The 23,723-nt window shown below is 41.3% G+C and overlaps 1 protein-coding gene across 2 annotated transcripts in view; it reads left to right on the plus strand.

Annotated features, from left to right (window-relative positions):
- RFX3 (regulatory factor X3) overlaps positions 1-23,723 on the plus strand; it is a 105,304-nt gene that overhangs the window by 30,740 nt on the left and 50,841 nt on the right. For both annotated transcript variants that reach the window (XM_021531725.3, XM_021531727.3), the window contains exon 2: positions 22,601-22,725. In XM_021531725.3, coding sequence (XP_021387400.1) covers positions 22,609-22,725 — 117 coding nt within the window. In that variant the 5' untranslated portion in view covers positions 22,601-22,608. The remainder of the gene's footprint in view (positions 1-22,600; positions 22,726-23,723) is intronic.

A 23,723-nucleotide genomic window follows, 5' to 3' on the forward strand; every position in this document is an offset into this window, starting at 1 on the left:
TGAGACATGTTGCAGATGGTACAGTTGCTATTTGTCTTGTTTCAGAGTCTGTGTTTGTTACTAGTTATTACCTTCTTCCATTTTGTCAGTCGGGTTTCTGGCTGTAATAAAATAGGGCTTCAAATAATGTGCTGCTTGTCCTAAACTAAGACACAACAGAATTTTCTAATAATTTGCTTGTCATGAAGATACATCAATCTTCATGCAAAAGTTAGACAATAACTTTTAAGACTGAAATTATGAAGTGCTAATATATTATGACTGATGTAATATATTAACTCCTGAATGTATTCTTATCTGACATTTATTGCAGAGTGTGCTAACAGTAGCAGTTTCATTTATGACAGCTTGCTGAAGGAAATATACCTATATTTGCTTGAGGTCATATTCAGCTTTTGCATTTTGTATACACTTGTGTACATACTTTCTGTTAAAATCATCCTTTTCTTTGGTGATATTTCTTGCAATTATCTTGTTTGTTTGTTTGTTGTTGGGTTTTCTTCCTTTTGCTTGCTTAGATATGTCTAGAAACTTGGTAGCATTTGTTGGAAACTTCATAAAAACAGAAAATAACAAAATCCATTTTCTTGTTAACCTATACAGCTTATCTGCATAATACAATCTAATACATGGCAAAGAACATTGATGTAAAAAAAAAAAAAACAAAAAAAAAAAAACCAAAAAACCCCCCCCAAAAAAAACAAGGAAAGAAAAAAACGGACTATAGTTTTGGAATGCAATTCGTTTTAGTATCTCGAGCACATGGGAAGTTCTCTTCAGAAGACAGACTGAAATTCTTGAAAATATTAATATGCCCACTAAAAACTAGCACAGTTTTAGCTCTCTCCTTTTTTGCCCCTGGGAGCCACCATGACTCATTTTAAAAGGTGTAGAAGGTTAGACCCCAGCTGGCAACTAAGCACTATGAAGACCCTCACGCACTCCCCCTCCCACGTATTGCCTCCCCGCATCCACCCACTGCAGGGGAGAAAAGATAAACTTCATCGGTTAAGGAAAAAACAATTTATTAATTTAAAGAAAATATAATTTACTACTACTAGTAACGAAAAAGAGCGTGCAGTACAGGAGGGCGCTGTGAGAGAGGCGCGCTCCGAAAGCCTCCGATGCTCACGCCAAGTGCCCGAGGGCCGTAAGCCCCGTCCCCAGGCCGGCGGGTCCCCCGGCAGGGCGGGCCGAGCTCTGCGCTGCAGCCTATGGGGCAGAGGCGCCAGAGGCTCTCGGGGCTCTCTCTCCGTGCCCTGGCGGCCGCCCCCTTCTCCTGGCCGCGGGCTGGCGGAGGGGCCGCGGGCGCAGCTGGTAGCGCCAGCGCGGGGATGCGCCGAGCTCGCCGTGCGCGGCCGCGGGGCTCTGCTGGCAGCCGGGCGGGCCGAGCACCAGCTCCTGGTAGTCGTCGTCCGCCCTGACCGTGTGCAGGACGCGGCCGAAGCGCTGCCGGCAGAGCGGGCAGGCGGCGCGCACGGCGGCCCACTGCCGGATGCAGGCGAAGCAGAAGGTGTGCAGGCAGGCGTCCAGGTGCGCCGCGTTGTCCACGTCGCCCAGGCAGATGGGGCACGGCCCGGCCGCCGCCGCCTCCCGCCGCCCCCCGCTCGAGGCGGCCGGCGCGGCGGAGCCGCTCTCGGGCAGAGCCTCGGCGGCACCGCGCGCCATGGGCTGCCGGAACGGCCCGAGGTGGGCAGGGAGGGGAGACGGGGCCTCCCGAGGGGTCTCCTTGCGGGAAAAGGCGACTTTACTGGAAAGCGACCGAGCCGCCCTCAGCTGCCTTGGTCACCTGCCTCCCCCTCTGTTCCCCCAGGCACGCTGCCCCCCATTCCAGGAGGAATCTCCCTCCCGCGCTGCTCCGCCCCGCCAGTGGGGCTGAGCTGGCGCAGGGTACCTGCGGGAGGCGGCCCGGGACAAGTGGCTGGAGCCCGCAGCGGTGCTGTGGGGCCGTGCTCTGGGGCTGGGGCCCTCAGTGCTGCTGTAGGGCTGGAGCCCGCAGCGGTGCTGTGGGGCTGAGGCTCTCAGCGGTGCTGTGGGGCTGGGAGCCCTCAGCGGTGCTGTGGGGCGGTGCTCTGGGGCTGGGGCTCTCGGTGCTGTTCTGGGGCTGGAGCCCTCAGTGCTGCTGTAGGGCTGGAGCTCTCAGCGGTGCTGTGGGCTCTCAGTGCTGCTCTGGTGCTGTGGGCTCTCAGCTGTGCTGTGGGGCTGGGGCTCTCAGCGGTGCTGTGGGCTCTCAGCGGTGCTGTGGGGCTGGGGCTCTCAGCGGTGCTGTGGGGCTGGGGCCCTCAGCGGTGCTGTGGGGCGGTGCTGTGGGCTCTCAGTGCTGCTCTGGTGCTGTGGGCTCTCAGCGGTGCTGTGGGGCTGGAGCTCTCAGCGGTGCTGTAGGGCTGGGGCCCTCAGCGGTGCTGTAGGGCTGGGGCCCTCAGCGGTGCTCTGGGGCTGGGGCTCTCAGCGGTGCTGTAGGGCTGGGGCTCTCAGCGGTGCTGTGGGCTCTCAGCGGTGCTGTAGGGCTGGAGCTCTCAGCGGTGCTGTGGGGCTGGAGCTCTCAGCGGTGCTGTAGGGCTGGAGCTCTCAGCGGTGCTGTGGGGCCGTGCTCTGGGGCTGGAGCTCTCAGCAGTGCTGTGGGGCTGGAGCTCTCAGCGGTGCTGTGGGGCTGGAGCTCTCAGCGGTGCTGTGGGGCTGGAGCTCTCAGCGGTGCTGTGGGGCCGTGCTCTGGGGCTGGAGCTCTCAGCGGTGCTGTGGGGCTGGGGCTCTCAGCGGTGCTGTAGGGCTGGAGCTCTCAGCGGTGCTGTGGGGCTGGAGCCCTCAGCGGTGCCGCGGGTCCTGAAGCACTCACAGGAGCCAGGACCAAATGCTCTGGCTACTGAAGTTCAGTGAGTTTATAGCTGTTTGCTCCTCAGTGATAATACATGAAGTCTGTGGTCCTGCACCACAACCAGCACCTAAGCAGGACAGCAAACACCCCAGAAAAGTGGAAACCTTTGAATCACTGGATGTTTGTCGTATAATGGTGGCTTTTTGAGCTGAGATAAGCCTCAGTCTCCTCAGATCCTGTAATGACTGACTGTTTTAGTGTGAGGACTCAGCACCAGGCAGCACCACAATGTAGGCAGGGAACTGTTGGTGCCTATGAAGCACTCTGTCTTGGCACTTCAAACATATGTCAGGGGAGAAGGACCCCTTGCTTTTGGTAAGAAAACTTGAGCAGTGGAAAGTAAACTCTGGAGGCCATCTCTTCTAAACAGGGGCACTTAAGAATCAGATGCTCAGGACCATATGCAGGTGGCTTTTGAAAATCTTCATGATGGAGATAGCGCAAGCTCTTCTAGTGGTTTTTCAACCTCACAGAAAAAAAAAAGCTTTTCCTGATATTCAATAAGGACGCTCCTGTATTTCAGTCACAGGCTGCAGAATGGATATCTGCTCCATTGTGGACTTCTCTGAGTTGCAGAGGCACACACTGTGTCACCATGTTTTTTTCCACAGAGTCTTTTTCCAAAGAATCTCTTTCAGCACCTGAATCACTTTCTCTCCCTCCTTCTTCTAACCTTGATGTCTGCAGGGTTGCTTGTCTTTCTCAGTTGCTGTGTGATGGCTTTTTTTTACCCTCTCTTGATTACGTTATCACAGGGGTATTGGCACCATTGGTGTTTAGCTCAGCTTTGGTCAGCAGTGAGTCTTGTCTTGGAACCAAGTGGAAGTGGCTGTCTCTGACATGGGGGGTTTCTGAAAGCTTACCAAAGCCAAACCTGTAGCCCCCCTGCTCCCCAACTGATTCAAGAGCCCAGAATTGGACAGTGCTCCATGTGTGGCCTCACTAGTGCTGAGCAGAGGCCAATGATGACCTCCCTTTTCTTGTCTTCAATACTTTGTGTAATGCAGCTGTGGAGTTTTGTAGCAAAATACAATCTAGCTTCTTTCAAGGGGGAAAATTCAGGATGGAACCTGTTGTGCATATATGTGTGCATATCAATAGCTTAAACATGAAAGTGTTTCCTTGGCACATGAATTGCTCAGGACGTGGACTATCTTAGAATTAGTTAGAGACAGCAACTCTAAAAATAACTTAATCTTTTTGTGTTGTTTTTAGGTTAGGCCAGTATATGTGTATACATGTATTTTTAAAGTTTGCTACTTATTTCTTCTGTCCTGTAGGTCAGGAACTTATGTCTGCACCAAATTTCCTGGGTATTTATTTTTAATATTTTAGCATTCTGTGTAACAGCTCATTATATTCATGGCATGTAAAATACATGACATTTATTTACATTTTGAAGCAAATTTCTAGTCCTAGAGCAGTCTTAACAGAAATATTTTAACATTGTCAAATTCACTTTGCACTGAAGACTTCAGACACCATTCATTTTATTGTGCTATGTCTTGTTAGGTGGTAGTTCTTTTGTGTGCACTGTCTCTAAGTGAAAACCATGCAAATGCTGAATTGTTTCTCTTGATATCAAATATGGCACATTTCAAAGTGCAAAACTACTGTGCTTTTTAAAGGATTGTGTTAGGTAGGAGTAACATGCAGGTAGTCTCTGCAGTGTAGAGAACTTTTGTCCATGAGGATCATGGGAACGTGTGAGGAGAGATATGAAGGAAAAGAAGAGAAAAACAGAATTCTTGTAAAGATCACAAAACTCAGTTAAGGATACTATTGTGGCTTCCTCTGATTCTAGGAAATACACCATCTCTCTTCTAAAACAAATTAAAAGAAGGGAAGAATATTTCATTAGTATTTAGTTAGGTGCGGTGTGTAGTTACTGTGCAGCTTGCCCTGGTATTCTGCATTTGTGTAATTTGTACTTCATAAGGAAATTTCTGTCTTGACTGAAGTGTTTAAACATTGTAGTTGAATAAAGTAGTCAATATGGCTGCTTCATTGATTAGTAAGCAGCCTTGACATTTCAAATGTGAGTAGACCATTTAGATTGTGCTTATTTGCAAATAATGTTGTGAAAGTATAGTGGAAACAGCAGGAACCGGAACAAAATCTGTCTGTTTTTCAACTCCTGTAAGTATTGCCACCAATCTTATTTTGTATCTGGTGTGAGTTGAACTGCATTTCTCAAAGCTATTGAGGTAGTTGAGTCATTATCTTGATTCACCAAAAATGGAAAATCACTTGGAAGGATACCAGATTTGGACATTTTAACTGAATAAGTATTTTAACTATGGTTGTAGTGTCCTGTGGCTTTTTGATTTATTTCTTAGAATGAAGACAAAATAAATATTTGGTAAAGTGGGCAGTGTTGTTTACATAGAAATAACAAAATATAACACAGTAAATCAATGCTGAGTCACTTATAGTGAAAATAAATCTTTTAGTAGGTTGGCACATTTTCCTACTTGGTACCAGAAACTTGATCTACAATGTACCAAATTAGAGGAAAGCTGCTCTTTACCAGAAGTAAAAAATCAGCACTTATCTAATAATGATGTAGACAGTGTGATACCTATCAATCTAAAATATTAAATGTAAATATAATAGCTGCATTGGCATATGTGCTATGAACAGTAACACTTCAGCAAACTTGTTTAAAAAATAACTAATTATGTGGGGTCTGACGGGCAAGTTTTCTTTTGCAGTCAAGGAACTTGCCTTACAATGATTGATAGTTTTTGATTGCTTCATTGAACTGTAATAGAACTGCCAGTAATATTTGTCTCTCTATATGCTAAATGAGTGAATAGTTGAGAGTAGCTCAGGCTTGCAGCTCTTCATGCTACAGTTGTCCTCCTAAAGTTACAAAAAAAATAATCAATACAATTTGTTTTGCAGGTAAGGTAGGAACTATTTGCTGTGAAATTGTAGACTGACTTGGAATATTAGTTCTATAACAATAAAACTTTTTTATACTTAAAGGCAGTAGACTTTTGTTTATACAATGCAAGTTCCAAATGATGGCATCGGGGATCTCACTTTCCATGTGAAAAGAAACCAGCATAGTAGCACCAGTGTAATTTTTGCCAAGTGAGAAAAACTCATAGTATAACATGAAGCCTTAAGGAAAAAAAAGCTCTAAGAAAAGCTGCAGTAGGAATCAAGCTGTTTTTTTTCAGTAAGGATATCAAGCCTACTGCTGTAATGCTACAAGGATATGAGCAGTGAAAGAACAAATAATTTTTGTGTCTCTTAGCTGGAGACAGGGAGGTATCATGCTGTAATCCAAGCCAGGCAAAGTATAATGATGTGTATGGTGAAGTTCATTCTTAGTAAGGCAAAATTATGTGAACTAAGAAGTATGCTAAGTTATATCTTACACCTGACCAACCATTTTAATTAAATCTAACTATTCCACCTGTCAAATGGTGGAGACATTTGTTTCTTATTTCTGTTTTTGTCTGAGAGTTGTCTTTTCATGTCTTACTTGTGAAGATGATGTACAGATCCAAGCTCATTCTTAATAGGAGATTTTCTTATCTCAAAAACCTATGTCTTTTTTCATATGTATAGTGTTTTAAACTTCATCTAACAGTCTACTTGCACTGTTTTTGGCTTGCACTATTCTGTTGTGTTCAACCACAGTGGATCAGATGCAGGCTGTTGAACCTGGAACCATACGGTCAATAACTTGTCTTAGTTTGATTTGAGTCCATTCTTTTTTGTAGTAAATTTGTCAGTTGCTGCAGCCACTCAGTATGGTTTTTTCACTCTTCTACATACAGACTTCTTAATTTTAAGTGAACCTATCCAAAAGAAACTAAAACATTCCAGTTTTCCTATAAAAATCCTTGCTCTTTTGATGCCAGGAAGATACTAGTAGGTAAGCAAGAATGTCTAGGTAAGCTGAATATAGGTTAATAATTTGGTAACTACTGATTTACTAGATTTTTTTCCCCACAATGATAGATGTTATCTCTCTAAGGAGAGATAAATTAGTTATGGGAAGAAGGTTTTTAGTTTTTCTTTAGGTTGAATTAAGAAATCTAAGCACTCTGCTTAAGTCTCTGTTTTGTTTTGTTTTTTTTTAATGAAGGTTTAGGTTGTCTTAGAAAATCTGCTGGATTACTGATTTTGAGAATTATAGTCACTGTGCTACAGCATAAGTATAATCTTTAGCATTTAGAAAACAAATTATATGGAAATTGGCTGCTTCTAAGATTAAGTGTGGGGAGGCTATCTCAAAGAAACACTGGTAATCATATTTACCACTAAAAGCATTTGGAAGTTTCTGAAGTTATAAAGGTACATCATGAAATTAAGGAGGCAATTTACCTATAGGTCCTTCTTCAGGAAATTATATGTATCTAAACTTCTTTTATTAAGGCTGAACAAATCCCTTCTGATCTTCTGGTTTGCCTTTCCTTCCACATCAAATATAATTGCATTTTTTTTTTCTTTTTTTTCTTTTTTTTTTCTTTTTTTAGCTCTTTTTTTTTGTTTTTGTTTGTTTGTTTGGTTGTGGTTTTTTTTGTTGTTTTGTTTATGGGGTTTTTTTTTAATTTTCTTCCTTTTTCCTCTTTTCTTTTTACCTCCTTCTGTGGAATCCAAAGATGGATAGATGGATAGAGCATATCATTACCTCTAATCTAAAGTCTGGAACTGAGGCACATGCCTGTTACAGTCAAATCTGCTGTTGGTTGTCTTTACTGCAAGGCTGTATTAATCTACAGTTCCCATTAGCTTTACTCCAGTTGTGTCTCAATACTTAGTAATTTTTAACATGTCAACACCTAATATATGTTACAGTGTATTGCTGTTTAGGGGAATCAGAAAGACTCATCTGAAACAAGTTAAAGTCATACATAATTAAAGATATCAGCACAAATAAAATATATGAGAATATTTTTTTCTACTAGTACTATTAAAATAGCACATAATGTGGTGGGATTTTTACCTTTTAAAAATCATGGATATAAATTAAAATACATTCCACTGTCTGTTCTTTAAACACTTTAGTCATTGCAGATTCTTCTTGCAATATAAAGTTGTGAAAGTATCTTGAAAGATTAATGTTCTACTATAGCAAATGCTGTCAAAACAGGAACACTCTTAAGTAGTCTTAGGAAGAGAGAAGAATGTTGTCCATTGATACACAAAATATATCAGATTATGGTTTAAGAGCATACAAGCCTTCTGATAAGTCATAAATACTAAGCCACCAACTTGTGGTTGGTCTAGGACCTGAAGTTATTCAAAATACTACATTTTTAAAAAAAAATTCCATTTTAAGTTCCATATTTTCAGGTTCCATACCTTCATGTAAATTATTTGATCAGTTCCTAGGTCTGAAAGCTTCATTTCCTTGAAATAATTTCAGAATTTTTTTTTAGTTTAGGGAGTTCAGAGGACACCAGGTGTGCCTGGTGTTGTGCAGACCATGATGAGCAAGCTATGCCAGTGTTCAGGGCTGACTGAGGCTTCAAGGCAGAGTTAATGACTCTGATGCTAAGGAAGAGTTTGCATGCCCTGCCCAGAGCGTTTGCGTAATTCATGGCTGAATGTGGCTGAATGTGACTGAATGTGACTGAATGTGATCAGTAAAGAAGTTTTGCACTGATGTGTTCACAAAACTTGGCTCTTTCTTCATGACTTCATTGTCAGTGCTTCTGACAGAATGCAGAAACAATGCATTTTATTCTTTGGAATATTTTTAGGTTTAAATATGGTTTAAGTCCATCTGGCACATAAATCCCATGCACGTGCTCAGTCACTTCCTCACCAACACGATGGGGGAGAAAATCAGAAAGGTTATCCCTGTGGTCAGTTGGGGTCAGCTGTCCTGAGTGTATCCCCTCCCAGCTTCTTGTACCCCCCAGCCGACTTACTGGTGGGGTGGTACAAGAAGCATAAAAGGCCTTGGTTCTGTGGAAGTGCTGTTCAGCAATAAGAAAATGTCTCTGTATCATTAACTCTGTGTTCAGCAGAAATTCAAAACACAACCCGATACCAGTCACTGTGAAGAAAATTAACTCTACCCCAGCTAAACCCAGCCCTTATTTCCTCACATTTACATCATGCTCAGGTGCCATACTACTCGGTATGACCTCATTAACCACAGCCCACTTTCATTTTGATATAATAGTTTTCAGTTTGATATAATACATAGATAGCATTCCCTTAGTCTGAAAACCACCTCAACAAAATGTTCATAAAATGTTTACAAAACATCCATTGAGTTTATTTAGTCCATAACTGGGCTCCATCTGTTCTGGTGGTCATTTGGGACAGGGAGTGTGGTGTATTGCATAGAGTAACTGGGCACCAAAGCCAGCCTAGGTCAGGTCCCTGCTGCACTGGAGTTGCTTCTTGTAAGTCTTCTCCATTGGTTTGGGTCATTAGTGTTATGGTGATTCCTATAAGATGCAACTCAAATCATGGCTTACAGCAACAGTTTAAAGGTATATCCATTACGAGCTCTGTCCCTCATCCTTTTGGGCCAGGCTTTATGGTTTAACATTGCAGTGAGCACCTTCACTTGTTTCTACCCTGCCTAGGAGCAAGGGTTTCCTGCTGTGGTCCACCATTAACCTTCATAGGCTGCAGAGAGACAGCATGCTTCAGCATGGTCTTCAGCAAAACAGGCTGCTGGGGAATCTCTTGCTTCCCCTCTTCCATCATGGGGTACCACCCATAGGAGACAATTCTCTACAAAATTTTTCAGCATGGGTCCTTGTCACAGGCTGCAGCTCTTCATGACCTGCCCCAGCCTGAGTCCCTTTGACAAGGTGCAGTCATTCAGAAACAGCGTGCTCCAGCATGGGTCCCTCACAGTCACAAGTCCTACCAGCAAACTTGCTTCAGGGTGAGCTCCTGTGTCCATGCATTCACAGGTCCTGCCAGAAACCTGCACATGATCCATCATGAGCCTATTGTGAGGTCCCAAATGCTTTCAGTTATCCAGCTACTCCACTGTGGGGTCCTCCATGGACTGAAAGTGGATACCTGCTCCTGCATGGACTCATCCTTCTACTCAGGTTCACACTGGTGTTGTAGTGTGTCCAATACAGCAGCACAGAAAACTGCTCCAATACCCTGGCCACCTGCCAGCCCAGGAACTTTGCCAGGGCTGTTTTCAAAATGCTCTCGGGCACCGCACAGTGAGATGATCAGCAGCACAACACTGCAGCGAGCAGCAAAGGCAACAAGTACTAATGAGCCACATATTCAGTCAGGCAAGCAAGCCCCATGGCAAGCACAGGAGCTTGCTCTTTACTAGCTAAATGGCATTACCTATAAATTTGATCTAGTACATTTGAGTCAAATCTGTTGTTATCTTGAAGCCTTTGTCCTTCACATTAGCTACCAAAAAGGACTCCTAAGAATTAACTCCAGGTGCCAGCTAAGCCCCTTGCAGCTATTCACTCACTTCCCTGCCACTGGATTTGGGAAGAAAATTGGAAAAGTGAGAAGTCTCATGGGTTGAGATAAAAACAGTTTAATAGGGAAAGCAAAAGCCACACACACAGGCAGAATAAAAGCCAAGGAATTAATTCAGTGCATCCCATGGGCAGGCAGGTGTTCAGCCAGTTCCAGGAGAATGGGGCTTCATCGCACATAATGGTGATGTGAGAAGGCAAATGCCACTGTTCCAAATGTCCCTCTCTTCCTCCTTCTTGCACCCACTTTATATGCTGATGTTGCAGCTGTGTCTCCTCCCAACCTCTTGTGTGCCCCCAGTCTCCTCACCAGCATGGTGGTGTCAAAAGCAAAAAAGGCCATGGCTTTGTGTAAGCCCTGCTCAGCAATAACAAAAGCAGCTCTATTTTATCAATCCTGTGTTCAGCATAAATCCAACACATAGTCCCACACCAACAACTGTGAAGAAAATTTACTCAATTTCAGCCAAAATTACATGATGACTATAGAGTTCTTTTTTTTTTTTCATTTTTTTCTCCTTTCTTTTTTCTTTAATTAATCCTATTTCAGCAGGAACATAAGCATGAGTAAGAATAATTTAGGATATGAGGTAATTTGGGAGAAAGGTATAAGGATAAGCAAGGCTTGTTTGGCTACACAGCTGCTAAGTGCAGAATGACAGATGTAAATGAGAATGATGAAGTTCATCTGGACATTCTGTGCCTTTATCATCTTCTACATTCCCTGCCTGTTGACATGTGAATTCTTTTCTAATTGTATTGTATTTCATAATTATCTTGCATTCCAAGCACTTTCTTCTCCATTTTATGTGAGTTGACACCATGCCAAGCAGCATCCCAGTTGCAGCTAAAGTGTGAATTATTGCCAGTTATTATTACTGGGTAATTGGGACTGTTGTAATGGTAGTATTCTGAGAGACACTGATCAATTCTCCAATTTCAGGCACACATTTTTTTATGCTCTATTAGTAGCTGGTTAGTCTATTACAATCTAAGAATCAAGCACTAATCAAATACACTGGTCTTTGTGTTTCCTTAGAGGGTTGATACCTATTTTCAGACATCGTTCCAGTAATCTGTTTCCTGCAAGTGAAACAGTTTCCTGCAGTTGCAGACTGTGGCACACAATCCAATATGATAAAATACTGTACTTCTGATTTCTAATTCATTCTTTTTAGGTGTCTGGGTATAAGGTGAACAAGAATTTATTTCATTTTTCTGTTTTAAGCAAGCGATGTAATGTCTCAGAGCAAGAATAAAACAGTATGTTTCACAAATAGACCTCCTTGGTACAGGGAAGGAACGCTCCAAGGAAAGATATCCCTCAGATGATGTCTCAGTCATTAGCAAAGTAAAATAGTCACTAACTTGTCTCTTGAAATGCATGATGTAGATTCTTCTCTTACAAAATAAAATTGCAGGTCAAGGAGGACAGGAATGGGAGAAACTGGTGAGATTTTATCTGTCCCATTCATTGTTTAAGTAGATTACATATAGTTATCCCTGAAGTAATCCTGCAGATATACCAGCTGTAAGACTATTTGCATGTTTCCCTGGTCAGTATAGAAAGTATTTGTCTTTGCTTGCTTCTTTGTTTTAAGGCAACCTAGTCCGTACTGGACGCAGAGTTAAAATATTCTTGTTGAAGTCTTGTTCCTTGTACTTTCATAGATAAAAGACAGCTGTAGCTTCTGTATTCAGTGACCAAATGGATTTTATATTTAGCCAAGAAAGCCATTGTGACTTGAATCAGCAGCAGTGTGGCCAGCAGGATCAGGGAAGGGATTGTTCCCCCATACTCGGAACTGATGAGGCCACACATCAAATCCTGTGTTCGGTTTTGGGCCCCTCAATACAAGAACATTGAGGTGCTGGAGCGTGTCCAGAGAAGGGCAATGGAGCTTGGGAAAGGTCTGGACTACAAGTCCTATGAAGAGCAGCTGAGGGAGATGGGGGTGTTCAGCATGGAGAAAAGGAGGCTCAGGGGAACCTTACCACAGTCTATAACTGCCTGAAAGGAGACAATGCAAGATGGGGGTCAGCATCTTCTCCCAGGCAACAAGTGACTGGAGAAGGGGAAATGGCCTCAAGTTGCCTAGAGAGGTTCAGGTTGGATACTAGGAAATGTTTTTTGACTGTGGTTAAGCATTGAAATGGGCTGCTTGCAAGGACTCTGGACTCCAGGACGGTTTGGATGGATGGAGATGAGAGATCTCTGAAGGCTGCTCTTAGAAAATATGGTTTACTAGAGAGGGTGAAAAGCCCAGCTTGGAGTCACCAGACGTGGCACGTGGTAGACCCTAGGGAGTGGGGGAAGGGAGAGGCAAGTGGTAGAGGGAGATAAAAGAGGATCCCAAGAGGGAGAGGATGTTCCAGGAGAGTGGGAGTTCCAAGAGAGTGTCTGGCTCCTCAGGGACTCCTTATCAGGGGGCTTCAAGGTGGGCTGGAACAAGACTTAGGCCAATGGGGTCACAGATACCAGATGCTTCAGGGGAGGGTTACAGATGTGGGATGAACCATACATTGGGAGTGAGATAGAACATTCCATTTAAACTTTGAGCCTATCTGTAGGTAAGGGCAGTGTTCAACCAGAAGGGGGGATTGTCTTCATCCTGGCTGTACTATTGTTTTCTACTTGTTCAGTAACTAAGGTTTGGTATGTCAAAACTTGTTACCGTCTCAATCTCTGTATTTTCTAAATCTTTTGCCAGGCAATCATATTTATAAAGCTTTCCTATTTCATCTTCCCCAACAGCTGCTCATGGAACTGGTAGAGTCACTATTCCTGGGAGTGTTAAAACAATGAGCAGACATGGCACTTTGTCTATGGTTTACTGGCCATGGCGGTGTTTGGTCAAAGGTCAGACTTGATCTTGGAGGTATTTTCCAGTATTAATGATTCTACAATTCTGTGATAATTTATCATCATTTTTCAGAGCCTAAACCTGAAATGTTTAGAATATACGTCTCCAAATAACTTTCAGTGTGTCAACAGTGTTTTTCACTAGGATTCTCAAATCTCAGAGCAGTATTGTGTATCACAGTCAAGAGAGGAGTATCATGTAGTGGAAACAGGAAACAGGAGCTGCAGATTGTAAATGTCCAAAACTTGGTATAATACTGCCAGGCAACGTGATACCTTTTTTAATTTAAACATCTACTTAACATACATGTATTAGTAAATTTTTCTAGCATGAACTTAGTTCTGTTGTGTGCTACTGTCAAAAGACTTTCTGTTAAAAGAATATGAAATTTTAATTGTACTGTAATGCAATACTTCTAGCAAAAATACAAAATTTTACCTAACTCAAAGGTGTTGTATCAGGGTGCCATCACGTAGTTACCTGCTTACTGTAGTATGTATAGGCACTAGGCACATCAGTTACATATTGTGGGGATTAGGATTATATATTTGTATCAATGCTGTCTACATGAAAATCATGTCAAGTATGTGTAATACCATTTCCAATGTTTTGAACTGCTTCAGCTTCTCAAAAAATGAAATATTAAGATTTATGCATCCTAACCAAAACAACCAAAAGTTTACCTGTTTGGAATCTGATAACTTTGTGATATATGGATTTTGAAGTAAACTTCACTGTAGTTCAGAATAAGGGAAAAAAATGTCTCTTTTAATTTTCTTTTCCCTTAGATGCACAATCTTTCATTAGAACTGTTGTTCCCTAATATAATGTAGCAAGATAGGATCATGCTGTTTAACCTTTTATTCTGTAGATTGTCCAAAATTTAAAGATACTTTAATATTGAGCCACTTTTAGTTTCTAGGGAGCGCTAAATAGCCCTTTAAGAGCTTTCATCTATTTTTATCCTAAGCCTTCTTTCCTATCCAGTGAATGTAAATTCTAGTTTGGCAAATGATATTGATAATAACCTGAACATGATGTGGTAGGCTGTTATTGGGTGAAACCTATGTCTCTCCCTCTACATTATCTCTTTTTTTCTCTCCTTTTTATTTTCCTTTTTTTTTTTTTTTTTTTTCTTAATTGGCTTCCCCCATCCACATTCATAGGGGAACTGTGGGTTTTCACATGTCTCACCATCTGTTTAACTACTGCTAAGGTGATGGGTGAAGGAAAAAATTATGAACACAGCCATTGAGGCAATAATTCTGACATTAATTGTTTCCTTCTTCTTATACCTGGTGAGGAAATTGCTAACTGAGGGATTTGAAAGATGTCAGTGTTTTAATAATACCATAACTTTTAAGTGTTAAGTTATGGCATGGGATAAGGCAGATCTGACTCTTTACAGTGGTGCCCAGTGTATATACAAGAGGTGGTCCTCTCTCAACCTGAACCAAAGCTTTTTCTTTGAGGCTGACCAGGTATGGGCACAGGTTGTTTATAGAGGCTGTGGTGTTCCTATTCTTGGCTATATTCAAAAGTCACCTGGATGTGGTCCTGGGCAGAAGGAAGGTAGGTAACATTGCTTGAGCAGGTCCCTTCCAGTCTCTGAGACTGTACTGTCATTCGGTGAAAGTCCAACAGTAAGAATCACAAATAGAAAATTTGTGACACAGAGGTGACACATGGGGAACATAAGCTATTTCTGCTCATTCTGTTAATAAGGTAGATTTTTCCAGCTGTAATGTTTTTATTCATTTTATGTTTTGATCTACTGAGTGGTCAAAATAAATATAGTCTCCATTTTGACATCACTTTTTCTCCCTTTATTTCATTATTATTAGGTACACGCTCAGTCTTTTGATGAAAGGACTGCAGCACAATGTCATACGAGAAGAAAAAAACCCACCCAAACACCCATAATTCAATTCTGAAGCAACCTAGAGATCTCCTTTCATAACTGTATAAATGATGCAGAAGCAAAAGAAGCTGTTTGTTCAGGTGGTTCTCCTGCTTTCATGTTTTTCTCATAAAGTAATCACAATACATTTTGTTGTCAATAATTTTGAAAGGTGTGAAGAAGTAGCATTATACATGTTAGACTATATAATTAATTCTGCTGTTATTATTAGTGCCCTAGAATAAGATCTTGGCTCAAGCTAGAAATTTCATTTGATACTGTAACTATCATTCTGCATAGATATATTTTTGGAAGATTGTGAACATGCTTATTCCAGCCCATGACAGTTATGCTAATATAATAAAGACAGATGCCTCAGTATCTGAAAAGTATCTGAGTACTATTAAAGATGGATAATGCTTGACTAAGTGTGAATTAAAAGTCATAATGCACTAGACTTAGCAGTGTAAATAGCAACTTAGAAAGCACACTAAACTTGTAGAAATGTTCTGTAATAAAATTCTTTATCAAAACTTATTTCTGATTAAACACTACAAAATACTATCCCAACAAGGAAGCTCCTGTAAACTTCCATCTTGGTTGTTTCCTGAAGACATTTTTACTTCTGAAAAAAACAAACTGTAAGGTTAGATAGTTTATGTCCCTCCATTGCTGCCATTCAGTCATGTTTGCTGTCCCAGCACATCACGGTCATCTTAACAAGGTGATAGTCCTGCAAGTGCACAGAGGTCTCTATTGCTTATGTTTATTCACTATACTGAGTGTGAGACCATTGTATACCCCATCACACATATGTGTGAAGCTTTTCAGAGAGGCACTTCGACATGCTGATTTCTAAAAGAAGATCCGTGTGGCTTTCTCATAAACATGCCTTGTAGCCGCTTCCTTGCTCATATACACATACTTGAGGTGACCCTCCTTAAGCCTAGTTTTTTGACTGTATGTTGCCTTTCATTCATGTCACCCCAGGCCTTTGCTTGTTGAACCTGTCCACCATTCCTTCACTGGGCTGCTGGAAAATACTTCCCTCCCCATACCACTCCTTGTTTCAGTCCCTTCCCACCAGGTCAGCTGTCATGCACACAGAAATATCTCTGCCCCAATTAATGAGGTATATCCCAGCTTTCCTAGGCTGTTAACCTCAGAGAAGGTCCTATAGTCATAAAAGCCAAAGCCCTGTTGCCAATGCTGGTTCTACAATCAAGTGTTGGTTGACATAGAATATCAGTGCCCTCTTCCTCACACCCTTTCACCCAGGATGAAGGAAGACATCTCTTGGACTTTTCTACTCACAGACTCTCTAGTGGGCGAACTGATGCTTTAGAATAGCATAAATGTTTGATGGTTTGCTAGTCTTCTCACAACAAAAATTTTGAGAAGCTTTAACCTGTAAGTGAGTGTAATCTTGGTGCTGGTGTGTACTAATGGGTAAGGTTGCTGTGTAATACTGATTAATTTTCCAGCAAGAGAAGATATAATTTGGATGGTTTTTAAGGTAAAATTAGTAAGTATATCAAAGTGAGAGTTCCATGAAGTAAGTAGTCATTCACTCTAAGCACTCGTGTGCTGTCATCTCCTGGCAATATGGGATTTCATTATGACTGTTGTTGACTTGTACTGTTCCTAGGGATTTAGTAAACTGATCGTCAAGACAATGCTTTTTTATATGATGGACTTTCTTTGAAGGAGTTACCAGGAGTTTCTGCCGTGCTCCCGTCCCAGATCCCTTTTTGCCCCGGCTAGCTCCCGATGGGGCGAGAGGGGCAGGTGAAACACCCTCTGCTGGACCCAGCAGGGCTTTGGAGGGTGCTTCATGGGTTTGAAGAGCGCTGCTGATCCCACGGCGTGATAGGGCTCTTGCTAGGGCTAAGTCCGAAGTTTATTACAGCCCGACCAGGGCTACCAACACTTGAACAGTCCTGCTAACAAGAGCACCTGCAATGTGCTTGCAGCATGTTATAACCTGAGAGGGAGGGGAACCAGTCAACCAATGGGAGTAGGCTAGGGAGTGGCTCTTGTATGGGGTGACACATATGGGAACCTATGAGGGATGGATATGGGAGGGGCCCCAGGCCCCTCTCCAATCACCCAGCACCCAGGATGGAAGCTTCTGGGTGTATGGGAAGGGATACCGAGTGACTGACAGGGAGCCTGGGAGGGGGCAAGGGAGTGACTAGGCACCTTAGGGAAGGATTGACAGATGGGGTAAGGCAGGAAAACTCAGGGACAAACCAAATGGAACATGGGGGTACATAGGAACAAACCATTACATAATAAAACCTGTAATAACACAACTCCACAAGTTTCTACTTGCACAGGTCCCTTCCAATATGTTACTCTTCTAGAGGGTTTTACTATTTGGAAGTATATATGTAAGTCCAGAGAGGCAGCTTCTAAACTTCATTCTGTGCCATTCAGTTAACTTTTATTCCTCCATAAATCTGTGAAAAGCTGAAAAAAGAGTAAGGGAATTTATATTACTAGCTACAATATTTAGCAACTAGTACTAATACCATGCAGAGTCCAGCTGCCTACTTTGGTATTCACAAGAACCTTGGGAGAAGACAAACAATCAAATAGTGTTTAGTAAGACACTGGGGTTGTAACATGAAAATACATTAGTATCTCGAAACTATTGTAATATTCTGCTCTTCCTCTGTGAATAGCTTGCATAGTCTGTCTTCTGCTCTGGGGTAACACAACACAGTTATGAAGTCAATTATTCATAAAGTTTTTGTTTATACAAAAATTGAAATGGAATGCTTATGTGAAACTAGTATATTACTGAAAACTGTTTCCATTTATACTCTTGTTCAGGAACCAAGCATTCCTTATTAATTGTTGAAACAATGTTTTGAGTTTTCCTTTATTGTGAAACACATTATGTTGCTGCAAATTCTTAATTAGTATATTGGCTATTCATCATTATAAATAGATAAGATCTTAAGATTAGCCTTTTATTCTGACTGTTAAAAGCCTGCCATTACTGCATGTGATTATGAGATCTAGTTCAGTTTATCTTCTGTGATGTTTTGTTTAGGCTTCTAGAGGAGAAAAAAGAAATTTCCTGCTGCACTTGAAAGTAAATTACAGGCTTTCATTTTCTGCATTGAATTAAAGCCTGCTACATTATTTTATCTAAACAATAAAGCATATGTAGCTAACAAAACTTTGCAAACTCTGATTGCTTAAAAAAGTAAATTAGTTCAGTGTGAAGTAGTCCAGGAACAAAATAAACCATGATCTGACACATTTTAATAATCCCATTTGATAAGTGTTAGAGTAAGTTACACTCTTAAATCATTCTGTCTTCATATTTCAACTCAAGAAAACAGAAGGATTCCAACTGAGAATTTGGGTATATTAAAAAATCTTTAGGGAATTTAACAGACAACATGAAACTGCACAGAATTTATAGGAAAGCAATAATTTTCAGCTTTGCCTAAGTCCTGCCCATTATACAGAGGTAATACTAACCTTGTTGCATTCAGCAGCTGGGTCCCGACAGTATCTTTTCCCACTTGGATAGGTTAATTAGTCTTCTTTCAGAATGTGGCCTGTTTAGCTTACATTCACATCATGCAACAAGCGCTGGCTATACAAAGCAATACCATTAACAGATGGGTGTGTCCAACTGCTTAATTAGGCAGAATAAAAAGAACCTTGTCAAACATTCATCTGTTGTTTGTCATACACCTGATGGTCCAATTAGGCAAAGATGACGTCTTTTCTGCTGTAATATTCACTTCCTTTACTTACATGGAGGCTCAGGGAAAAAATGGGAGAGTTTTCATTTAGATTATTGTTGTGGCTTTAATCCTAGCCAACAGCCAAGCCCCAGCAGCCACTCACTCTCCCACCAGTGAGGTTGGGGAGAGAATCAGAAGGGTAAAAGCTGAAGAGCTCAGGGGTTGAGATAAGAACAGTTTAAAAGGGAGAGCAGAAGCCACACACACAAGGAAAGTAAAGCATGGGATTAATTCAGTGCTTCCCATGGGCAGGCAGGTGTTCAGCCAGCTCCAGGAGAGCAGGGCCCCATCACACATAACAGAGACTTGGGAAGAAAAACACCATTGCTCCAAATACCCCCCACGCACCCACCTCCTTCTCCTTCTCTCACTCTATACACTGAGCATGATGCCACATGGTCTGGAACATCCCTTTGGTCAGTTGGGGTCCCCTGTCCTGGCTGCATCTCCTCCTGACCTCCTGAGCATCCCCAGTCCCCTCCCCAGTGTAGCAGTACCGAAAGCAGAAAAGGCCTTGGCTCTGTGCAAGCCTGGCTCAGCACTAACAAAATTATCTCTGTATTTTCAACTCTGCGTTCAGCACAGCCTAATGCCAGCCACTGTGAAGAAGGTTAATTTTGCCCTAGCCAAAACCAGCAGTGTGTGCTCAATATTAATAAAATGTAAAGGAATTACACTGACTGCATCATTGACATGATGCTAGAAAAACTTCCAGTAAATTGGAAGATATTTAAGGCGAACTGTCAGACCATATCATATGGCATCTAGAGGCAAAAATCTGTACAGTGTACCGAACTATAATAAAATTTAGTGTTTAGGATACAGGCTTAAACCAGAACAATGGAAGCAGTCCTGGCTGAATGACAGGTGCTCACCAAAACCACTCTGTCACTCCTCCAGTCCTCAGCTGGACAAGTGAGAGAAAATGTAACTAAAAGCTCATTGATGAAAATAACAACAGGGAAGGATCACTCACCATGAGAGTGAAAACAGATTTGACCTGAGGAATATTATTTGAATTTATTGCCAATCAGATCAACATAAGATAGTAAGAAATAAACCTAAATCTTCAAAAACATCCCCCCCCCCACTCTTCACTTCCTCCCAGGCTTAACTTTATTCCTGATTCTCTACCTCCTCCCTTCCAACAGCGCAGGGGAATTCAGAACGGGGATTACGATCAGTTCCTTACACATTGTTTCTGTGGTTGTTTCCTTCTCAGGGGCTGAACTCCTCGTGGTCTTCCTCAGCTTCTGTGTAGGGATCCTCCCACAAAAAACAGTCCTCCATGCATTTCTCTGAGAGTCATTCCTATGGGCTACAATTCTTCACAAACTGCTCCAACATGGGTCTTTTACATGAGGTGCAGCCCTTCAGGACCAGGCTGCTCCAGCACGCCTTTCCCCTGGAGTCACAGTCCAGCAAACCTGCTCCTATCTCAGCTCAGGCACCTTCTGGAGCCTGCTTTTCCACTGGCATGTCTGCAGGTTCTCTCACATACTCTCACTCCTGTCTTCTGTGACTGCAATTTGCTTCTGCCCAATAACTTCCCCCCCCCCCCGTCTTTGATATGTTATCTCAGAGGCACTACCACTGTCCCTGATGGGCTCAGGGCTCAGCCTTGGTGAGCAATAGTTCCATCTTGGATCCAGCTGGCACTGTCTTCATCAGACATAGGCTGCTCAGAGAAGCCACCCCTGTAGTTCTCCCTTGCTTGCTACCCAAGCCTTTCCAGACAAACACAATATACCCATCCCTCCTTCCTCACCTGTTTTTAAACAGCCTGCATTCCAGCCATGGGGTTCATCTCACCACCTTTGAGTAATCACAACTAGGTTGTAACTTTCTAGCAGCATGGAGGCTTCCAACTCCATATTTATTGTGTGGACATCCATTTTAATTGTTAAGGTTTTAACATATAAATGTAATCTGGAGTTCTACTTCTTTATTCTTTTTCTTTTATATGCTGATTTTTGTCTGGTGTGCTGGGTCCTGAAGTGCATCCACTGTTTAAAAGTAGAGGGTTCAGTTAACATGAGACTCTGAGAGTCTGTTGATTAATCTGAAATTAGTTTGATCAAGAATTTATCAGTCTTTCTGAGTATTTCAGAAGGGGAATTTAAATCAATCAGGTTTGCCATAGGCATGATTTCCTGGAGTTTAAACCAAGCATGGTCCCAATTGGCAAGGTCCTTGCCCTGTCGCCTGACCTCATACCAAATTTTTATACCTGTTTCCTGCTTTGCAGTGACTACATTTAAATGCAAAGTGAACTAGAGACAGTTGGAGGGAGGAACTGCAGAAATCCAGTCTTAAATCAGCTTAAACTGCTATTGAACCCAGCCTTGTGGGGAAAGTTTGTTGCTGACAGCTGGTTCTGTTGTTAAGCAAGGAGAATGCTGAATTCTTTTTCATACAATAATTCATTCCTCCTGTTATCTAGTGGTATGTCCCTCAATATTTTTGTTATGGTTTTGTCTCAAAAAAAAATTGTTGAGTTTTTGGGGGAGCTTGTTATTTGGTAGTGGTGGTAGGGATTCAATTTTCTTCGCTGTCAGCCATGTGGGTCTCATGTGTTAAACTGAAAAAAAATCACTTGCATAAGTCATTCTAAGTATTTATAGATTTTTTTCATATAAATCTATTTTATTATGCATGATAAAGCTACTAATTTTTAGTGACAGTGTTTCTCAGATTGCCAAAGTGTTTTGTAGCTAGTATAGTTTAATAGAGACTGAGGGCAGTAAAAGTTTTCACAGAACATTTGGATTACAGACTAGTAGTTTGTGTTTTTTCTCTGTGATTCTTCACAGACACAGTCTTCTGTTTTGAAGGTACCAGGTGAAGAAGAACCTGCCTCATCTGTTTATTATTTTCAATGGTTACTCGTCCACTGCTTTAAAGAAATTTAAGAAAAAAGGGAAATAAAATGCTGATTCACAATTTTGAATTCGTTTTGGTCTGTCACCATTCAATTGTATTGTCATTTTGGCTGTGCAAATTTGAGGAATTTGCAGCTCACAAACTGTGTTTCATATGAGGACGTGTCGTTCTTGGTTGTCTTTTTGATAAGTTTATTTTTCAGGCATTTTTCTTGATTCTTGAACCATTTCTTTATTCTACCCAAATTTTAAACATCCCTTTAAACATCAGGGCCATGATCATAAACACTTGTCTACCATTTATGTATTTCTAAATGATTTTAGAGTAAAAAAATTTCTTAATAATTGCTTTAATGCTTTCTACTGAAGAAGGTTATTTGAGTGTTTTTTTCGCTGTGGCTCATTAAATGCATTTCAGAGGTTACTTTCCAGAGTAGAGGCCTTCATTCTGTGGCCACTTCAAGTTCAACTTTGAATGTGAGTGTATAGAGATTTTAGTATAATTCAGTAAGACAGAGAAAAAATGGTATTGAATGCTGACCAGTTATTTACAGGCTGAGAGAAGATCTGCTGCTGATTTTTCTTACTTAATCCTAAAGGGACAAAGCTCAGATAAGTGACATATTTTTTCATATGTAAGCAAAGGCTATTTCAAATATAAGTAAGATAAAAATAACATAAAACTCTATTTATACAAACCTGTGTGCTAGCAGGGGGAAAAATATTTGGGCTTCTAACACAATTGGTATTAGCTAATTTTAAAATATTAATAGAAATAAGGGACAAATTAGTGTGCTAATGTAAGTGGCAAAATAAAAACATTTATGCACTAATTTTTGGATTTTATATTTTAATTTTATTCAGAGATCACAATGCAGACATCGGAGACTGGGGCGGATACAGGTTCAACTGTGACTTTACAGACATCTGCGGCTGGCCAGGCAGCAGTGCCCACACAGGTAGTGCAGCAAGTACCAGTTCAGCAGCAGGTATGTGGCTGTTAATTTTGAGAAGATTAAAAAAAAAAAATTCTAATAATAGTTCTTTACAATTTAATGAAGAACTTGGTTTTGTGCAAGATGCTAAAGGAACTTTTGCTCTGCTTTATAAATTTTAGTTTGCTGGAATGAAAATAACCAGAGAAAAGCAAGCTATTTTCAAGATCTTTTTCTTAACTAGAGCATCTGACAAGCTCTGGTAGTACTCATACATGATTCTAGCTGTTATTTGTTATATAATTCATGCAGTAGCTCACAGAAGTTTATTTTATGTTACTGAATATTTACGTTTTTCCTTTAAATAATGCATATGTTTCTGAAATTATTGACTATATAATTTCTTCATCTGTTTGGATGTCCAAGTAAGTGTAAAACAAATGTAAATATGAAAAGCACTGTTCTTTGCATCTCTAGACTTGAATGCATGCAGATATATGCACAGTCTCATGAAAGTTTTTGTGATATGACAACCAATAACCCATAATGTAAATTTGGCAGAGAAGGAAGATTGGTGTAGCAGCCAGCGCAATGTGCTGTTGTGTTACATGAGGTGGTTACTTCTATGCAGCACCCATGAGCTTTAGAAGAAATAGAAGCAGAAATAAATGGGGAGCTAAAAAGGAAAAGTATGGAGATAGAAAATGGAGATTCAGTGTGAAAGCCATGATGACTGTCTAGGACTTTTCCAGAAAACACAGAAAATAGCTGTCCATGTGATGGGTATTCTGGATGACATTTTATGTTTTTCATCAAAATCTGACTTCCCATTTTCCAAATCAGTAATATGAGAACTAGACATATTTTATTAAACAGTGTCATTAATTTCTGTGCTGGTGGAGCGCTTCTCTCTAAATTAAACTCTTCAGCAATTTTTAAATTCTTAAATTCCAGTGCATTTAGTTCCATTACTATAGTATGATGATTGAACTTAGCTAAACTTTGAAGGAGATTTGTCTATAACTCTTTTGTAAGATTTCTGAGTGAAAGAC

Source organism: Lonchura striata, chromosome Z (assembly GCF_050655825.1).
Source record: "Lonchura striata isolate lonStrDom1 chromosome Z, ASM5065582v1, whole genome shotgun sequence".
Taxonomy (NCBI): Eukaryota; Metazoa; Chordata; class Aves; order Passeriformes; family Estrildidae; genus Lonchura; species Lonchura striata.